This window comes from Camelus ferus, chromosome 2 (assembly GCF_009834535.1).
Source record: "Camelus ferus isolate YT-003-E chromosome 2, BCGSAC_Cfer_1.0, whole genome shotgun sequence".
NCBI classification, from domain to species: domain Eukaryota; kingdom Metazoa; phylum Chordata; class Mammalia; order Artiodactyla; family Camelidae; genus Camelus; species Camelus ferus.
The window spans coordinates 28471767-28493305 of record NC_045697.1 but is presented as its reverse complement, the minus strand read 5'-3'; the positions used below and the strand labels follow the sequence as shown (position 1 = coordinate 28493305).

The following is a 21539-nucleotide window of genomic DNA, read 5'->3' as shown; positions in this document are numbered from 1 at the left end:
AATTTTTTTGAAAGAATTTCTCCAAGGTAATATGCCTTGTAGAAGTTCATTTACCTGTTTTTTGTCATTAGAATCTTCTCTTTGATCTATGTTTTCTCCATGAGTCTTTGACAGCCAAGGTTCTATATTAGGCTTCCTGGATATCCTAAGAGATTATTTTAGGTTCTACAATTTTGCCTAACATGGAATCTCCATGCCAAGACTCTTATGTTCTTTTAACCTCTGTTTTCTGCCTTTTTCTCCAATGAAGAAAAACATTTATTCTACTCATACTATGTTGTCTGTGTGATATTAATGCTAACTCATCTAAAAAACTTTCCATAACCATCCTGATGAGGTGGGGAAATCCGAATCTATTTTTAATTCTTCCCTGGGATGCTGGGGTCAGTGTTTAACATGAAAGATTACCTGGACAGCAACTATTGGATATAGGTAGTCCACATGTGGTTCCCCCCACCCCACTGTAATACAGAGCATATTTGAAGTTTATAGATTCTGCCATGCCTGTGTCCTTCACATATTATTCTTCGTTTTCTTTTAATTGTTTGTTTTCACGAATGGTTTCCTTTTAAAGTAGCCAAAATCAGCATCAGTAATTCCCACTGTATTCTCCAAATAAGTCAAGAGAAAACTGAGGTGCATGGCTTGAGTAAGGCCTTTACTGTTTCCTGCTCAAAGTTATAATTTGGCCTCCTACTCTGACTTCTCTTACCCAGGAAAAATCACTTATGTACCAATACTGTTACTACATTAAACTGACATAATTTGTATATTTACCAGTTGTATGTGGATTAATTAACTTTCTAGAAACTTGAATAGCAGGACAAATTGTACATTACTGTTGTTTTTTTTTTACCATAGTCCCAAAGGGAAAAGATATCTTTCTTAGTGCTGAAGGAAGACATTGGCTGTGTTAATCTTAAAGACTGTTAGGTAACTGTATCTATGGTTATTTTCACTTTACTCTGAATTTGCTTCAGTTCAGTTATATCAACTCACTGGAGTATTTTGTAACCACTCAGAATTGTGGTTGGTGACACAGTGTTTTATGCTAATGATATGTTAACTAAAATTATGATACAAAATTATACATTATAGAGAAAAATTGTGATTAAAAATTTAGACTTCAGGGTTAGTATTGGATATGTTAGCTAACCTCCCCCAAACTCAAGTTTCTTTATCCATAAAGTAAGGAATAATAGCACCTGCCTCCTGCCAGTGGATGTAAGGATTAAATAAGTTAAAGTTATTAGTGTAGTACCTACTACATACAAGTTCCCAATAAACATTTGTTATTATAATTGTAATTATTTGAAAATGTGCACATTTTAAGACTAGAAAACATAATAATGATAATTGTATTATGGCAGAGAATTAATCCACATTAATTTCTAAGTATTCTGTAATGTTATTTGTATTATAATGTAACATAAATTAAAATAAAAATTAATATAAATTTTACTATATCATTAAAATATCTCTCTATTTAAATGTATTTCTGATAAGATAGAAAGTGTTCCTGTTACACATTGATGAAACAATAGGTGTCTGCTATATGTCTTAGACTTGGAGGCAGTCAGACTAATGACAGTAACAGCAAACTGTACTGGTTTGAGCATATATAGAGAGCATTTGGTTCTGAGGTTGACTGAATACAGCGGCTAAGTAATGCGGCTTCTGTGCCCCAGCCACAGTGGCTTTGTGGTTCCTCAACATCAGTTCATAGCCACCTTTCATCTAGGGGCCTTTCCTAGTTGTTTACTCTGCCTGGAATGCCCGGCACGCTCAACCTCCAGATCTTTACTGTTACTATCATGTAGATAGTCCCTTAAGTGTTAACAGCCTCTGTCAGCCTAATTTAAAGCGGCTACTGGACTGCCACTGTATGCCATCCTGTTTTGGTTCTCTGCATGGCTCTCTTGACATTTTTATATTTGTTAATTGCCTGATTTCCCCCACAAGACTATATATGATCCATAAGAGTAGAGAATTGGTCTTTTTTACACCTTATCCTCAGTTCCTGGAACTATATTTGGCACATAGTAGGCATTTAGTAAATATTTTGAATAAATAAGTGAATGATTGTTACATTGTAACTAGACATAATTAATGAGCATCTCACATTTCTAAATGAACATTTTTATATAGCTACATAGAAATACTTGTTTTTTCTCTTATTTCTTGAGTATGTCCTCGGTATCTTTAACTGGTATCCTTATCAGTAGTGTTGAGTGGTTTTAGGGCTAGACAGTAAATATTTTAAACTTAGAGTCTCTATGACAGCTACTAAACTCAGCTGTTGTAGTGAAAGCAGCAATAGATGATAAGTAAATAAGTGGGTGTGGCTATGTTTCAGTAAAACTTTATAAAAATAGGCCTCTAGCCTGCAGGTTGTAGTTTGGTGGCCCTTACTATATAGTCCACAAATCCACTACAAAGGTACGGGGTGAAACCCAGACCTGCAGAGTCACAGGGAAGAGAAAACAGAACCCAGTGAGCATCTTATCTGGTTGACCCACACTGGAAAAGCATGAGGTTGATGGTGGCATGAGGAAGAAGCCTAGAGCTGCTGATATGGCCCTGTATGGAAGTAGATTTGTGAGAAAATGGATCTATGAAGATTTAGAGGCTTTCCACATGGAAAGCATGTTATTTGTTAGGTATGTTGAGCTACAAATAGCCAGAAAGTCAGACCCTAAGAAAAGGGCAGCACTTTCAGTAGAGCTATAGCCAAAATCCAGGGCTGGTATTTGAGTTACATAATGTACGATGAACTGATAATTCATTGATCATTTCAATTATAGCTGTAGGTTTTGGGATGTGCTATGTCATTGCTAAAGATTAAACCCAGGAAAGTTACTTTTACTCCTTATTTGATATCTTAAGTAATTAGGTAGTTCTTATTCAATCCAAGAACCTTTTTACTTAATCTCTTCTTGTTTTATATTCTCTACATTGCTACTTAGAGGTGGAGGAGTAATGTGAAAAGATATATATGCATATAAAAATGTAAGGACATTTCTGGAGAGATACACAAAAAATCTGAGTACTGTGGTGGCTGAAGGACAGGAGAGAGTGACATATTTACCTTGCATACAGTGTACTTTTGAATTTTGTACTATGTACACATATTACTTATCAGGGGAGAATTAATAAATTAATAAAACCTAAACAAAATATATGCACATTAGGAGGTTCATTAGGTCCGATTTGTGACCCAAGGTCTCGTAGCCTTTTTTTTTCTATTTCTTTAGAATGTATAATTTTTAACAGTATTATTAACTATAGTCACCATGCTGTCCATTACATTCCCATAACTTATTCATTTTATAACTGGAAATTTGTACCTTTTAACTCCCTTCACCCATTTCACCCACCCTTCTTCCCCTGCCCCAGGCAACCACCAGTCTGTTCTCTATAATCATGAGTTTTTTGTCTTTAGATTCCACATATAAATAGAAGCATATGGTATTTATCTTTTTCTGTCTGACTTACTTCATTTAGCATAATTTCCTCAAGGTCCATCCATGTTGTCACAAATGGCAAGAGTTCATTCTTTTTTATGGCTAAACAGTACTCCTGTGTGTGTGTTCTTTTTCTTTATCCATTCTTCAGTGGACACTTAGGTTATTTCCAAGTCTTGGCTGTTGTAAATGCTGCACAAAACATGAGTTTGCTTGTATCTTTTTGATTTAGTGGTTTTGTTTTCTTTAGGTTAATACTCAGGGGTGGAATTGCTGGATCAAATCGTAGTTCTATTTTTAATTTTTTGAGGAACCTCCATACTGTTTTCCATAGTGGCTACAACCAATTTACATTCCCACCAATAGTGCACAGGGGTTCCCTTTTCTCCACATCCTCACCAACACTTGTTATTTATTGTCTTTTTGATAATAGCCATAGAATATACAATTTTTAAAGAGTTTTTAGACTGATTCTTTTCATATTTAGAAAAGGTTAAGATAGCCAGCATATTTTAATTAGGATCTAATCTAATTCACAAGCTTCCAAAATTAAAGTTTTTCCATTCTAATTCAAATAGAACTACTTCTAGTGGTATATACCAAAGCAAGCCTGATCATCACAGGGAACAAAATGTATAAAATGATTTGTTCTGTTGTTAATTCCAGTAATTGTTTTAGATGAGATCATAATTTGTATGACACAGTAATAATAGTAGCTAATGTTTCTTCTTTCTTGTATTGTTACTACATTTCACATGTGTTAAGTATTTTAATTCTCACTAGTACTCAGATAAAGATAGTATTATCCTTGTTTACCAGAAACTAAAGCTTAGAAGTGTTAAAGAACTTGCCCAGGGTCTTTTTTTCTCTCTCTCTTTTTTTTTTTTAACTTATGGAAGTACAGTTGATTTACAGTGTTTTAGGTGTAGAGCAAAGTGATTCAGTTATACACACATATACATATATATATATATATATATATATGTTCTTTCCCATTATAGGTTATTACAGGATATTGAAAATAATTCCCTGTGTTATGCAGTAGGTCCTTGTTGTTTATTTTATATGTAGTAGTATCTATTAATCTCAAATTCCTAATTTATCCTCCCCTTTCCCCTTTGTTAACTGTAAGTTTGTTTTCTTTCTTTGGTAACTAAGTATGTTGGTGAGTCTGTTTCTGTTTTGTAAACAAGTTCATTTGTATCGTCTTTTAAGATTCCACATGTAAGTGACATCATATGTTATTTACTTCACTTAGTATGATAATCTCTAGACCCATCTTGTTGCTGCAGATGGCATTATTTCATTCTTTTTTTATAGCTGTGTAATATTTCTGTGTGTGTGTGTGTGTGTATACACCACATCATTTTTATCCATTCATCTGTCAGTGAACATTTAAGTTGCTTCTGTGGGCTGTTGTAAATCATGCTGCTGTGAACATTGGGGGCATGTATCTTTTTGAATTAGTTTTATCTTTTCCAAATAGATGCCCAGAAATGGGATTGCTGGATCATATGGTAACTCTAGTTTTAGTTTTTTAAGGAACCTCCATACCATCCTCTATAGTGGCTGCACCAATTTATATTCCCACCAGCAGTGTAGGAAGGTTCCCTTTTCTCCACACCCTCGCCAGCATTTATTATTTGTGAACTTTTTGATGACCATTCTGATTTTGATTCTGTCCTTTGGTGTGAGGGTGATAACTCATTATAGTTCTGATTTGCATTTCTCTTATAATTGGTGATGTTGAGCATCTTTTCATGTGCCTGTTGGCAATCTGTATGTCTTCTTTGGAGAAATGTCTGTTTAGGTCTTCTGCCCATTTTTTGATTGGATTGTTTGTTTTTTTTGACATTGAGCTGTATGAGCTGTTGGTTAGATCTGTCTCAGGTGATTTTTTTAAAATTCCTGTTTAAAATGGATGAATTGCACTAGATTCCAGTATATTTGAATATTATTTTGAGGAGAAAAGAATGCCCTTAAATTGAACAGCTCCTTTGTGTATTCTGTGTTTTCATCTGATTTTGACAGTATGGCATTCATTAAAAAACAAAACGTGATCTTTCTAGTAAATAGTATCCACTTTTGGTTAAGTCCAATGGCTAACTTTCCTTTTTTTTATTCGTTGTAGTTGAGGCAGTCCCAGTCCTACTGCACAGACACAGAATGTCTTCAGGAATGTAAGTAATGATGGGACAGATGGAGACTTGACATTGGGGGAAGAGTTAGAGACCAGAATATGACTGAATATTTGCCAGAAATTATTCTTACTAATAATTCTTAAATTATTAGTTTTCCCTTTAAGGAAATGGTTCTCAGTAATGTATTTCCTGTTTAAATATTTAATCGTTAACTTAAAAAATTGTGGGTTTTTTTGGTCCTGCCTCAAAAATAAAACCCATTCATTGAATAAAATTATAAATTCACAGATTAAAAAAAGAAAAGGAAAAACTTCCAGAATACTAAAAGATGACCACAGTTGTTGACAACTTGATGTAAACCCTTCTAGACCTTTTTGGAGGCAAGTATATGTGGAACAGGGCACTTTTGGCTGGTTGAACTGAACATCGAGGCTACTAGCTCAAACCCCTCATGCTTTCCCTAGCATCTATTTGCATCCATTGGCAGTTCTGAAAACTTGTGAGCAAAGGAAGGAGGCCATTTTTCCCCAAAGTTTGGAAGCTTTGGGAGGGAGACATTAGAGTCATTCCTTCGGCTCTGACATTAGCATTCTCAGGAGGGCATGGGCAGTAAGGAGGTTTCTCCACCTGGCTTTATGGGCAATGGTGATGGTGACGTGAGAATCAGAGAAGGAAGATGGATCCCACATGGTGAATGTAGCTGACAGACTTGGAGGCCATTATATGAGGCATCCTTTTTCAGGACAGAAATAACACGAGGGGTACCTCGAGGGGAAATAATAGCCAATCCAGTCTTGTACCATAATAATTTGACTGTAATAATGGAAGTATGACATTCACAGGATGGTGAAGCCTGGCACAACTAGGTTTCATATATACTTTATAAAGTGAGATCACTTTGTATGTGTTCTTTTTCACTACCTTATTGTGAATATATCAACATATATTAACCTTAAAAATATTTACCAACTGAATACTAATTCATTATGGCAATGCATAATGTTTAAATAATTCCCTTTTGTTGGAATCTTAGGTTGCTGATATTTTTTCTGTTCTGAAAAATAATTGAAAAAACATCCTTTTGCACATTTTAAGGCTTTTGACATATTTCCAAATTGCACTTATTAATAGGCTAGTTATTTATAGTTCACATCTCTAACGCTAGGTGCCACTTAATTATGTGTACAAAACTAAAACACAGTTAAGTGTCTTTAAACAGGGGCTTGTTATTGCATTATTAATTACTGTTATTACTATGTGAACTGGACATCCCATCAAATTCTGTAAATATAACACCTTAGAGAAATAGGAGCTAGTACAGGGCCTGACCCAAAGTAGAAATTTTGTCACAATGTAGTCCATTGGTGCAACAAGGTAATAATTATATGCCTCTGGACAAGAAAGTAATATGCAGACTTTGCGTTAGTTTTTGGGGGTGGTGGATGGTGGTTCCCCCATTCCACATTTTTTATGTTGCCTCTTCAGTGGTGGTCATTCATCTATAGTGTGCCCTCTAATAAGCAGCTCAAATTTTGGCTTCAGCAGTAAAGCTAAAACCTGTTTTTCTAGTTGAAAATAATCTTACTGAAATCCTTATGGGAAAACAAGTGTTTGTTGTATTTGTGGTATTTGTGACCCATGAGCCAGCCCCACTTGTAAGCCAAATATACACTTATTTCTGTGAGTGGAATTTTACTTCTTCACCTCAATATAAAGGCAAAACTCTAGAGCTTGAATATTAATTTAGTTATATTGGTCATTTTTTTCCCCCAGTTTTTTAACATTTGGTGGAAATCCTTTTGACAGCTATGCCTTTAAGTAGTTTAAGAAATTGTTTCCTCTGAGTGATAGAATTACTTTTCTGTTTATTCTAAATTTTCACGAATGAGCTTATGCTGTTTCATAAATATATATATAAATTAGGGGTCCCCACAACCGCCTCCTCTCTTCAATAATTTGCAAGACTAACTTACAGAACTCAGGAAAACGTTTTACTTGCTATTACTGGCTTATTATAAAGGATGCAACTCAGGAACAGCCAAATGGAAGAGTAAGACAAGGTATGAGGGGAGCAGGTGCAGAGCTTCTCTGTCATCTCTGGGTGCACCACCCTCCCAGCTCCTCCATGTGTTCACCAACCAGGAAGGTCTGTGAACCCTGTTGTTCAGGGTTTTTATGGAGGCTCCATTCCATACCATGAATGAGTAAATCATTGGCATAGGTGAATAACTCGATCTTCAGCCCCTCCTCTATCCCTGGAGGTTGAGGAGTGGAGCTGAACTTTCCAACCCTCAAATCACTTGGTCAGGCTCTGGAGACTGGCAACCAGTCTCCATCCTGAATGGGGCCCACTAAGAGTCACCTCATTAGCATAAACTTAAGTATGGTTGAAAGGGATTTACTGTGAGTAACAAAAAATTTTACATTCCTCTCATCCTTATCACTAGGAGATTCCAAGGGTTCTAGGAGTTACATGTCAGGAACCCGAATGAAGACCAAATATATATTTCTTATTATATTACAGTATCACAGTACATTGTGCCTGTCATGGTGTGCTGCATGTATTTGAGATGATTTAATAGAATATGGAGCTCACTACTTCATGTGGTAGCAGAATCTAGCTGCAGTCTGGTAGCAGATCTGGTTACTGCATAATTCTTTATCTTGAGCTGCATTCTACTTTATTGTTGTATTCACCCACAGTTTTGTTCTCTAGAGCCACGTAGAAGAAGTCTGTTCACTCTTCTGAAACACTGTCTTTCAGATAAAGAGTTGTATGGAAACCTGCTCCATTGCTAATATAATTTTGGAGTAAAACAAAGATGGATAGATGTACTTAGGATATTGTTTTGTTTTTCATCAAAGTATACAAATTTATTAACAAAGTCAAGTTCTTTGGACAGACTGTGTTAGCATACTTAGTTCATTGTGAGAATTTTTTTGTTTTTTTCTTTTAAATAGTTTTATTTTTTATTTTTTAACTTTTTTTAATTGAGTTACAGTCATTTTACAATGTTGTGTCAAATTCCAGTGTAGAGCACAATTTTTCAGTTATACATGAACATACGTATATTCAAGGATATTGTAATTACTGTATACCACCCCAAAATTACAGGGTTAAAGCCCCCTGGTGCATTGTCCGCTTCCGCTCCTGCTCTGTTTCTACTTTTCCCACTGGAAGCCTATGTAAGTTTATAGAAACAATCCCTGAGGATCTGGCAGCTCATAGAGCCTCCTTCTTTTTCATCTTCTTGGTGTCTAGCTAGATTAATAGCTTCCTTGTGAATATTCCATTTGACATCTTACTTGAAATACTCGTTTTTTCTTGTAACCAGAGACGTAACCCTTGAGCAAAATGGAACACTGTATTTTTGGTGTATAAAGTCCTTTTGCATTTTTATGGTTTGACATTTTTCTACACCATAGAGTAAAAGGTATTTACCTCTTAAGGCAAATAATTTCTAGGCAGTGAGGGAACAGATTTTATATCCCCCATCTGATTTTGCCTTTAATATTTAGATTATTTGGCACTGTATTAATATTTAGAATATTTAGTGCCAAAAAGGTATCACAATAAAAACCATAGTGGCCAGATCATTTAAAGGTCCATTCACCTCTCTATGCTGATTTTAGAACAGCTGCTCCTGATACCTGTTTGTACTGGCTGCATGCGGTGTCAGGGGGGAGCATATCTGTTCTAACACCTCATGAAGAAGTGGATCTTGTTATAAGGGACTGTGAATAATCACAGAAGGCCTACAGTGATCCCATTCATATCTGTTCTTGAATATTTCAAGAAGTCCAAGTCAGTTCATATACCCAGTATTGCCAATCCCAAGATATTTTAGGGCTACTTTTATTTGCTTAATTCAATTTATTTTTTTATGTATGATTCAAAAATCAAGAAGTTAATTAGTTTATAGTGAAAAAATGTCTTCCTACTCATTTTCTCCCTTCTACCCATGTCCTATCTCTAGGTATTACTGGCCTTTGTATCTTTGCAGAATTTCTTTATGTAGGTACAAGCAAAATATATCTTATTTGCCCCCCTTTCTTTTTTTTTAAATTAAATTATAGTCGATTTACAATCTTGTGTTAGTCTCTGGTGTACAGCATGATGATTCAGTTATACACACACAACACATACTCTTTTTCATTAGGGGTTACTACAAAATATTGAATATAGTTCCCTGTGCTATACAGTAGGATCCTGTTGTTTATCTGTTTCAAATATAGTAGTTCATATCTGCAAATTCCAAACTCCCTGCAAATCTCAAACTCCCTGTCCCTTTTCTTTGTACACAGTTGTTTTTCACCTGCTTTTTATTTTCTGTCAAAAAACAGCATGTCTCATGGAGACTTCCCTAAACATTTGTTTTTCAGCTTTATAGTACTCCATTGTACAGATTTACTGTAATCTGAATCACACACTATTGGCAGACATTTAGGTCTGTTTCCAGTTTTTTGTTAATAACCTTCACAGTATGTGAAAGTACACTCCAGAGCCAATCTTAAGTTTGTGGGATTTACAATAAACAGAAAAACACTGACTGTGATCAAGAAGTTCGACTTTAATTGGTTCAGCTATTATCTTTTATTCTGAAATGGGTCTTGGGTTATTAAAGAGAAGAGAAATGTTCTTATCAAACCTTGGAAATCAGGAAAACTGCATCCACTTAACCTTGTAAGTGTAGAATTCTACATACTACTACCCTGCAGAAATTTTAGAGGCACCCTTAACGTTTTCTTCCTCCTTCCATAACCAATTCAGGCAGACACCAAGTGTTGTGCATCTTTTATCCTGTTACCATTTGTGTTTGATCCTTTTTCATTCCCACTTCACCATCCTATCCGTCCTAGTTATTCACACCAGAATCTCTGTGCGCTTGGTCTTTTCTGCGCTCTGGTTGATCCTAATACTGATCAGCTAGAGCACAGATCAATAATGGCTGATATTTATCAAATACCTACTGTGTACCAGGCACTGTGTAACTGTTAATATACTAATCATTTCAATCATCACAACTACTCTCTGAGATGATGGTGATGTTTTCATTTCACAGGTAAAGAAATGGAGGCACAGAGATTGTATAGCTAAGAGGTGGTAGAGTCAAACACAGATGTGCTGTGAGATGATCTCATGTCTTAAAAAGTTAATGACGTAATCATAAGAAATAGGAAATCATTCCTTCAAACTAGGAATGCTACATTAGTCCAGAGAAGAAAGGAAAGAGTGGGTGGAGAAAAGGGAAATTTTTTTACATAAGAGGGAGGGGTGTAGGATATATTTAAATAAGTGGAAGTTAGTTGTAATATTAACCCAGATGGAAAAATTATGAGTCCCCAGAAGGACTGAGTTTGTAAAATTGGCAAATGCTGTCAGCCAAACTAGCATTGAACTGTTGCATCAGATTCATTTGGAAAGCTTTAAAAATATTGTTGGTTCCTGACCTCACACCTAAGCTGCTCCTGAATTAGATGATTTAAGAGGCAAGACGTTAGAAACTGTGGTATTGATACTGTCACAGGCTATTCTGATGGACAGGCAGGACAAGGAACCACACTGAAGAAGGAAGAAGGCATGGGGTTGACTAGAGCAGAGGATGCTTTTTCTGAGAAATGGTAAGAGGTAATATAGATAAGTAGGGCCAAATCATATGAGGAAAGGTCAGGCTGACAAGTTCACAGTTGAAGCAGTAGCCAGTGGAGAGTGAGTCACTGGGTTAGTCAGCAGAGATGTGTTAAGAGCAGTGTTTTAAACAGACTTTTTTGGTAGCAATATGCAGGAAGGAAAGGCTGCAACAGGAACCAAGCTAGGAGAACAGTTATAGGGAACTAGGAGCCACATTATCACTATGAGAATCTTAAAACAGAGTGGGCATTTGATCAGGAATGCTTTGTCTAGAAATATGCATTAGTTTATTTACTCTTTGGAAAAAACAGCTATTGGTTTGATTAATTGTTTCTATTTTTTTAATCCCTATTTTATTTATAGAAATATACATTAGTAAATTTGTGATTTGAGGTTTATCTCTCTGAAGCTTTACAATCTTTTACTTGTGAAGAGTATCAAAAAGTAAGGGACCCATTTTCCAAATTGAATAATATAAGAATTGACTTTGGGGTTACACTTCTGGTCTGTACGTTAATCTGGCATTTTATTTTTGAGAGGGGCACTGTAAGTGATAATGTATAGAAGGTACAGTTATCATTCTTTGACTACCTTTAAATAATCTAGTTTTACCTAATAGCTAGTTATAAGCTTCTTTATCAAGAATTCTTTTAAAATCTGTATTTTCCAATTTTATTACCCAGTGGAGTAATAATTTTCAGGGATTTGTCTATGTAATACTGTCAGAGATTATGACATAGCAAAGAGGATAAGAGTACAGACTCTGAAATGAGACCACCTGTATTTAAATGCCAGCTTTGCCACATGCCAACTGTATGACATTAGGATTTAGCCCTCCCCCTTTCCCCAGTTTCCTCATCTGCAAAATGAAGATATGATAGTACCTACCATAAAATAAGTTTGTTGAAAGAGATTAAGAGAGAGAATGTCTGGTTCAAAGTAACGACGCAACTTTTAGCTATTATTTAGTAATAAAACTAAGAGACAGTATTTTCTTTTTTAAAAAACATCACTCTTGGAGCAGCTTAGAGGACAGAATTAGAGGAGGCAAGAATAGGCATGGGGAGATCAGTTAAGAGACCATTGCAGTAGACCAGACAAGAAGTGATGGTAGCTTGAGCAAGCGTGGGCATGGAGCTGGAAATGGACAGATTGGTATTTAGGAAGTAAAGTTGACAGAAACTTCATGATGGACTAAAAAGAGGGTCATTGAGAGAACAAAAGATGTTTTCATAGGTTTTTGGCCTAGGCAGCTGCATGGATGGAAACCCAATTTGATAGGGCATTGAGGATGGGGCAGGGGTGATACTGATGATTTTGGTTTGCAATATTGAGTATGTTCAGTGTGATAAGGGATTCAGGTGCATTTTTAAGAAGCTGCCAATGGCACTGTTGTACATCACAGTTTAAGAACTGTTGAAATGAAGATTAAAAAAAATAGAGAACTATTGATATAGATAGATAGTTGGATATTGGGTCTAAAGTTCAGGGGATTAGAGACTGGGTAAAACTTTATGTGTGGTCTACATACAGAAGGTAATTTAAGCCACAGGTGAGGATGATAGTGTGTAGAGAAAGAACAGAAAGGAACCTAAAACTGACCATGAGGAATTCAAAATTGCAAAAGGAAAATGGTAGTGGTAATGGCACAGAAGACAAAGGAAGAAAATGTTTTAAAAAGGAGAGCATTGTCTTGGAAAATGAGGGCTAAAATTACACATTAGGTGTAGCAGCATAGAAGTATCATTGGTGACCTTTTAAAGAGCTATTTGACTATTAATGGAGGTGGATACCAACCTAAGGAGTGAATGGGAGGGAGTGACATGTACATGTAAATGTAGACCAACTCTCAAGACCACTCCTAGCCTTGATAGCTGGACAGGGAAAGAGACTGAGGGATGGATTTTTTTTTCCAAAGATGAGAGAAACTTTATCATGTTTAAGTGATTATAGGATGGCTGCAGTGGAGAAGGGGTTGTTGAATACACAAGAGAGGATAATGGATAGATTTTTGCAAAAGCACTGGGATCCAAAGCTCAAGTTGAGAAATTGGTCTTTAGTTATGGAGGCACATTTAGTACGGTAGGCGGGAACAAGGAAAGGAATAGATATGGATATAGAAGGGGGAAATGCTGATTTATTGTGTGATAAACAATGAAAATTTGGTGATCCCAAGTACTGTGTTAACTGTTTCTGGGGAAGTGATTGGGTTGGAACAGGGGCTAGATTCCTATCCAGTCTGCTCTTGGGACAGCTCAGCTCTTTGCTTGACTTTGTCCCGTTCGGTCACTAACCCTTTGTTCTTAGCGGTGTATCACCTGGGCCCTGGGCCCATGGATCTCAATGTGATGCATTCATTTAGTTTCAGAATCTAGTCTAGATTTCTTTTACTTTTTCCTGAGTTAAGGAGACCAAAACCAAACATTTATACATAGTCTTGCTGTTTTAGTAACTACCTAGAGGTACTATTTTCTTTAGAAATCTAATCTTTTACAAATTTTCATTTCTGACACCTGAGTTCTCTAATATATTTCAATAAAGAATCTGTTTCGTTTATTAGAAATTTGTTAAGGGCATAGCACGAGCCAGGCACTGTGCTAGGTACTTGTTATTCTGAATTAAATTAGATATGGCTGTCTTGAGGAGCTAGAAAGACTATACCTACACAGACACTTGACTTTTTTCTCTTGATAAATGCATAGACTTTAAAATATCTAGATCTGAATCCAAATTCTTTTTTCAAGAAAGAAAGCCAAATTAGTATCTTTGAGAATGTCATTAAAGGGGTCTTTAATTTATATGTTATACAACCTGATTGTTCCCTCTTTCTTAAGCTCTGTTATTTTTTCATACTGCTTCTGTAGTTAAAACACATAATCCCCTCCTCCACTAAAGTAAAGTGTGTTTACTGCGTCTCAGGTGGTCTTTAACCTGGTTCTGCAGATCTCAGTGTATGGATTGGTGGTTTTGTAGGTCCATGAATCTTTTGCAATTATATGCAAAATTGTTGAATGTGTATACACGGATTCTTATAGTGGAAAGAGTCCTTTTTATCAAAATCTCAAAGGATTCTATTACCCCAAAATATTAAGAACTACTACACTATTAAAAATCTTCATTTTAATAGGCTTTGACTTGTGACTGTTTTACACCATTTACCATTTAGATTTTCTCCCAGGAGGGAAGGGAAATTGAAGCTGTAATACTTCATAATTCTTAAAATTATTAATACAACTTTTAAAATTAATACAGCTTTTGAATTTTTGGAGCTGACATTTAAACATTTGCATTTTTTACATTTATCTAACAATATTATAATTATTCTACAGTTTTTGTTGCAAAGACATTTTCTGTTTCTCTTTAGTACCAGGACCCTCTGGTGATAATGGCATCAGTATTACCATGATCTTGATGGCCTGGATGGTTATTGCAGTGATCTTGTTTCTGTTGAGACCTCCGAATCTAAGAGGATCCAACCTAACTGGAAAACCAACCAGTCCTCATAATGTAAGTGTTGTGGATTAGAAATCCACTTGGGTGGGGGAATGGGTGTGGCCTGGGAAGGGGGAGGAGTTTGTTTTGATCGAAATAATATGATTTAGCAAAAGGAAGATTTAACTCATGGACTAAGTTCTTCCTGTGTAGTCCTCAAAAATCTTGCAGCCACTAATGGCTTAGTGTTCATGGAGTTACATATAGAGAAAAGTATAAACCAGTAGCCCAAAAATCATCTTAAGGTGAATTCCAATCTTTATTCACATGAGAAGCATAAAAAAATGATCCAGTGCATAATAATAATCCACAGCAATTTTTCTCAAATCTCAATCCTCCACTACCCGGTTCTGTCCACCTCACCGTTGATCCTTGTCTCTCATGCTTCCAGCTCCCTAAATTCTCTTACTAGCTCGTGTTCAAGTGTCCCCCAACAACACTTCATTTTCTCCCCTTCTGTCCTCGCTGTCAGCTGCAACAGACACTGAGCCTGTCTGGCTAAACCTGGTTTCCCATTGTCCCATCCTATTTATCTCAAATTCATTCTTCCAGTTCTGCATCACAACAGGTCAACTGAGCTGGCTAAAGCAGAGCTAGGAATCATTCATGGTGATAAATCTTGATAGTTAGGATTACAACCATTTTCAGAACCTTCTAAATGAAAACTATGATAAAGTGACCCAATAGGGAGTTTTTGATACTGTCTTCAGTAGAGCTCCATTAAAGGATTCCTTTTAATTGTTTTTAGAACCAGTATTTACATTTTTTCTTTCTCATTTGATTTGGATATTATTAAAAATATTTCCATAATGAATTTACTTGTTGAACACCAAATTATCCCACTAATTCCCTTCTTCAACCTTCAGCATGTGGAATTCCTAAAATGATGGCTTCTTTTCCCCAACCCTGTGTTGTTAATACTAGAAAGAAGTTCGGCTAGACTAATTGCTTATATAGGAGAAAGCAAATGTGTCATGTTAATTAGTCAGTGCTTTGGGTTTTTGTTTTTTTTTTTTTTAAGATTTAGAATATTTAAATATGTAGCATGCTGACTTTAGTTTAGAAAGAAGGCCTCATTAGCACTATATAAAATGCCTTAAATTTATTTTTGGTTTTTCTTGGAGAGGAAGGTATCTATAAAACAGCTTGCACGTTGTCTTGATAAAGTGCTTTCTCCTCCTTCTTTCTTACTTTCATATCAAAGAGCAACATCCTCAATGTTTGGACCCAAAGAAATCCAGCTTAATAAGCTGACTTTGAAGCCATTAAAAGTGACAGAAATGCAAGATTACAGTCCCCTGAACCTTAATTCATAGTAGACCGTCAGTCCTAGGAATAGCAGTCCCCCTGCTCTAGGAGTAAGCACGAAAACATATTGACTAATTCCAAGTAGAAGAATTGATCTCCCTTAACTAGGCCATCATACAGCATGTCAGAGTAAATAAATGGAATCTTCCTGAAGATTCCTAAAATCTCTGATCTTTCCTTTGCAGTTCAGATGCTTTCTATTACAAGGAACAAAAATCAGTTCAGCCTGGTTTAAATAATTGGCTTTACTGGTTTCTACATCAGAAAAATCCAGAGGTAGGGTCATTGTTAGAAAGTTTAACAGTGTCGTCAGAGACCCAGTTTCTTTCTTCCAACCATCAGCTTCATTCCAAGGTGGGCTCCCTTTGTGGCCATAAGATGGCTGCCAGTAGCAACTGGAGCCACATGCTTCCTCACTGACTGACTTTCTGTTGTGAGAAACAGGAGTCTCCAGCTTCACTTTGATTGTACTGTACTCGGTCACCTTAGCAAGAGGGAGGAGACTGTCTTGATTGGTTTAAATATCACCTCTGGAGCTGTCAGGGAGAGCACTTTCACCCAAATCACATCACTGTTACACAGTTTTCCTTTCTTCCGTGCTGTAGGGAAGAAAGGGACAAACACTGTGAATCACAGTATTAATCTAGTGCTCCCTGTGCAAAAACAAATGAGAAGTCCAAATAAGTGTGTGATTGAGATGGGAGGGTGAAGGGCATTGCTGCTCAGTTCTTACTTATGTGTTAGATTGGTGGCCCTGGGATTTAAGAGTCTATCCCATAATTTCTCTCTTTTAAATGCCAGGGACAAGATCCACCAGCCCCTCCTGTGGACTAACTTTGTGATATGGGAAGTGAAAATAGTTAACATCTTGCACGACCAAATGAACGAAGATGACCAGAGTACTCTTAACCCCATTAGAACTGTTTTTCCTTTCGCATTTGCTGTATGGGATGGTATTGTTTTCATGAGCTTCTGGAAATTTCACTTGCAAGCTTATTTTTGCTTCCTGTGTTATCACCTTTCCTATTTACAGTATATTTGAGTAAATGATTGCATTAAAAAGCTACATGTGGCTTTTTTGGTTATCCTAAACTTAAACATTCCATTCATTCTATTTGTAACTGTGATTATAATTTTTGTGATAGTTTCTGGCCTGATTGAAGGAAATTTGAGATCCCTGCGTTTAAATATTTTAAATAGTTTTATAGGTTTAAATTTTTTTCATAAGGTATTTATAAAGTTATTTGGGGTTATCTGAGATTGTATGAAAGAAAATTAGAACCACACTGTATTTACACTTACCTTGGTAGTTTATTTGTGGGTGGCAGTTTTCTCTAGTTCTTGGGACTGTGACAGCCTTTGGAATATTGTACAAGTTACAGCTGAACTCTGTATTATCCACTAAAACTAGCTTATGTGGTTAGAAATGGAGGAAAGAACAAAATGAAACAATTGTTTACTCAGTTTTTTATTCCCATAAAAATGTCTAATATTAAGAAAACTTTAAATAAACATGAATTAAATATGGTAGGTGACTTAGAGTCCATTATATGACATTTGTAAGCCACTGTACACTAGCCTTACATGGTTCATAAAAGGAGGGGAAAAGTTAATTCTTTCTGCCTTTGCCAGGTATAATCTATACAGTAATAATTTAAGCTGTAATTTATTTTTTAAATGGATGCCTCTCAGGAAGCTGCTTTTCTTTTGTAACACTTCCCTGTTAAATGAAACTATCTTAAAGCTGTATTAGGGGCCTGTTTGGTTACTGACATTTGAATGCTATTTACTTACTTACTCTATTTTTTTCAAAGAAAAAATTTTGAGTCTTGTTATCTGACTTTAAAAAGTATTTAATGAATTCTTGGTTCACTCCAAGGAAAATGAGAAACAATCAAGGATCTTTTTCTCAACCCCGTCTCATTCTTGTTTGGTAATAGGATGGACTGGAGTAGGGAGGAGCATTAATATAAGTAAAAGTTTGAAATGTATAGAAAAGTAAAAGGTTGATTGGTTTTCGTTCAGTTTGAAAGAAAATGAAGACAAATGGCATTAAGAAAAAGTCCGCATGACTTGTGTGTTTATGGATTTATTCCCCTAGAAAGTGATTGCAAATGATTTGTGGGGGCTAGAAGATACTTAGCTATCAGTGTAAGGATTTCCTCCCTTCCCAGATCAGTCTAGCTTTTTACTGTATAGATCTGAGAAATTACTTGTATGAATTAATAAACTTCTCTGTATCATTGTTTAATAGAGTCTCTGATACAATTATGTGATGCTCATAGGGTATTTGTTTTCCTTTATTATGATTATATTCTAGGCTGTAAACACTTTAAGGGCTTCATTTCATTTTCTAATCCGATACTGACTGCTTGTGTTCCTCAACTGTACATCTTGGCTTTGTGCTCAACTCCTTGAAATAATACAACTTACTCTTAATTACTTTTGTTAATCAAGAGGTATCATAACACAGGTAAGTCAGATCCTGGATAAATGAGCACCATAGATTTAAGGTTTTTCCTCCTGATGTGGCCTACTGGAAGCCTTGCCAGCTCTATAGCTCTTAAAGCATTTACAGCAGAAAGGGCAGGAGTGGCAGAAGATGGAGCCAAGTCCCTGTAGGCATTCATTTCTCTACCCTTGCCCCTGAACCTTGAACAAAGGCTTGCACATAAGTCCCAACAGTCTGCTCTCTAAGCTGCTCGAAAGCCAGTCTCTGGCAGAGATACTGATGTGTTCACTGAATCTGTGGCTCACAAATAATTGAGAATTGACTTTGGTTGAATAAGTGGCTGTGACATGTAAACAGAATGTCTAGTGTTAACTAGAAACCTGGAAATGTGGGTCTTATTCTTAGTTCTTCATTTCTGTCACATATACTTAATTGACATTATATCTAGAATATCCTATATGGACCATCTGTTTAATTAGTAACTAAAGTTCTTAGTGAAGTATTTAGTCTTCGTTTTTTTTTTTGCTTGTAAAATTTCTCTGCACTCCTGACAAAGACAATATGCAGTAGCACATAAAGTATTCCTATTAACCTAACTAGTAATTTATATTATTCTATTTAATTCTGAAAGCTTCTACATGTGGCCTTTTTACTGAGCACACTCTTACTCATTACTTGGCTTATAAACATTCGCCTGAACTGTGGCTACAATCATTTTTAAGTAATCGGGAAAAAAGAAAGATAATGCTTCACATTTTAATCACTTTTGGCTCTTAAACATTCCACAAATGCCATTAAGAGTTGATTTTGTTTTAGAATTATTTAATGTTCTTATATGCAAAATGTTTTTCTGCTTTCCACGTGGAAAAAATTAACATTGGAACTGTGTATAGTAAAAGATTTCATCATGTATCCAAGCACTATCCCATGGTCAGCAAGTCATATTTTAAACTTGGAAGGATTTTCAGAAGTAACTATTAAGTACAGCTATTTTATGGTTACTTTCAGTGTCTTTGTGGTATGCGATGTGATAGTGTTTATGGAATTACCTACATCTTACATTTTCAAAGGAACCTTAGAAGCCTCTTACCCTGAATCAGTCTGTCACTCTAAACGAATATGTGCTAAAATTTGACCAGCTCAGTTTAAGACACAAAACAGCAACTTGAAGGAGAAATGGAGAGAGTTTAACGGGTTAAATTTTTGTTGTTGCAATAGTAGGTTTAGTCTTAACATTATAATATTCTGAATGAAGCGTCATACGGATTTGTTACCATGTCTGATGATTACTTTGTTAAAAGCAAAAGTGGTCATGTGATATACTAAATGGGAATTGTTTTTAAATGTTTAAATCATGCCAAACAAATCATGTCTGTGCCATCCAGGGTTTATTGTAATCTTTTACTGAGTACTTGGATTGGGATAAAGGGCTTGTACTATGCACTTTTTATTAATGAATAAATAGAAAATGTTAGTTAACACTCACTGTTTTCTGTTTGGCTTTTGTGGGAAGAGAAGTGAGTATCTTTTCTTGTAAAATGTTAATGTCCTTTATTAAAGTTTCTTTGTAAGGCTTTTTACCTACCCCTAACTAAGACATTCCTAAGAGCAAACTTTGAGTTACAGGAAGAATATTTATGTAACAGCAGTGTGGGGCCAGTGTTCAGTCGTAAAGATTCTAAGAATCTCTAAGAAATAAGATTGCAATTACATTTCTTTTGTTGTTTTTTTTTTAAAATTTCTTCCTAGAATACAGGGTCAATAGACATTTTCTTTGAGAGTATAATATCCAATAGTGTTCATTATTTGAGAAGACATATGTTACCCCAGAGGAGCTAGACATGTAACGGTACTGAAAACACAAACTCACACAAAGGTGAAAGTTTGCTTTTGCTCTGTGACCTGGAATGCATCCAAATACTAAAGATCATTAATACTCATCTATTAAAAAATGATACAGTTGTTCTGACATGATTATGATGTCAGTGTCTGTGTGATACTTAAGTGTTATTTATAATAGCAAAATGTGTGAAATTATAACTTCCTGGAGATAATGATTTCAGTCTAAAGTTTGTCAGGTATATGTCAGTGAATATCTGAATCCCCAATAAAACTGTTAAGTTTTCATTAAATAGTTTCAGAAAATGGAATTCTAGGAAGTTTTTTTTTTCCCTGACATTTCATCTGATAGTTTTCTCAACTTAGAATCTCAGTTTATAGGACTGATTTCCTTCCACCGCCCACCCCCAAATGTTCCACAAACACCAGCCACAATTATCTCTCATGCTCTGACTTTTAAAAACTGGGGTTATCAGTGTGATCTTTCCTCACAGGGAACTTAACCCTGCCCATCTTTTCTTAAATTGATTATGCTCGTTCAAAAGACATTTCAATAAGCGTTTATATTTATGGCTTAACTGTTTATGCTTTAAAGTGGATATTATTCAGGACTAGATTATAGAAACCATTTTAAACCATCCAACGCCAAGTGAAGATGTCTGTTGAAAGGGAGGAGCGAGATGTCTGGAGGTAGGAAATACAGAGGAGCAAGGAAAAATATGTGTAGTTTTAAGAATAAAGCAACCTTCATATCAAATAAGACTTTTATTCCCTTATACAAAACTCTGCTTTTTTATAGGAAATTTAGGAATGAGAAAAAAATTATTTACAATCCTTGCAATGTCTGAGGCTTTGCCTCTTAAATATATGGTTCTACACTGCTCATAAGCTCATATACTCAGGCTATGTCTTGATAAAGGATTTGAATTGCATTGTTTCTATTCATTTTGAAAAACTGAGCAGAATTAAAGAATACAAATACTACATAGCAGACTCAGCATGATGGAAGAATCTCGTATTTTGTTTTTAAAGAAATGTATATGTTACATAGTCACTCATTAATTCTGTGCCTAAAGGGGAGGCACTTTACGTACAAAAGGAATTACAGATCCTAGACTGAATGCAGCTTTCCCTGATAACTAATTAGTATGTAAACATTAAACTTTAGAATTCCGGGTATCTTAAAAGGGATTCCTTACAATTAATCTAGC

General features: G+C 35.6%; 1 protein-coding gene across 1 annotated transcript in view; it reads left to right on the top strand.

Moving 5' to 3' along the window:
* Nucleotides 1-19974, top strand: part of SMIM14 (small integral membrane protein 14) — a 54752-nt gene extending 34778 nt beyond the window's left edge. The window contains exons 3-5 of the mRNA XM_032496109.1: nt 5596-5644; nt 14602-14744; nt 16839-19974. Coding sequence (XP_032352000.1) covers nt 5596-5644; nt 14602-14744; nt 16839-16871 — 225 coding nt within the window. The 3' untranslated portion in view covers nt 16872-19974. The remainder of the gene's footprint in view (nt 1-5595; nt 5645-14601; nt 14745-16838) is intronic.
* Nucleotides 19975-21539: the final 1565 nt, after the last annotated feature.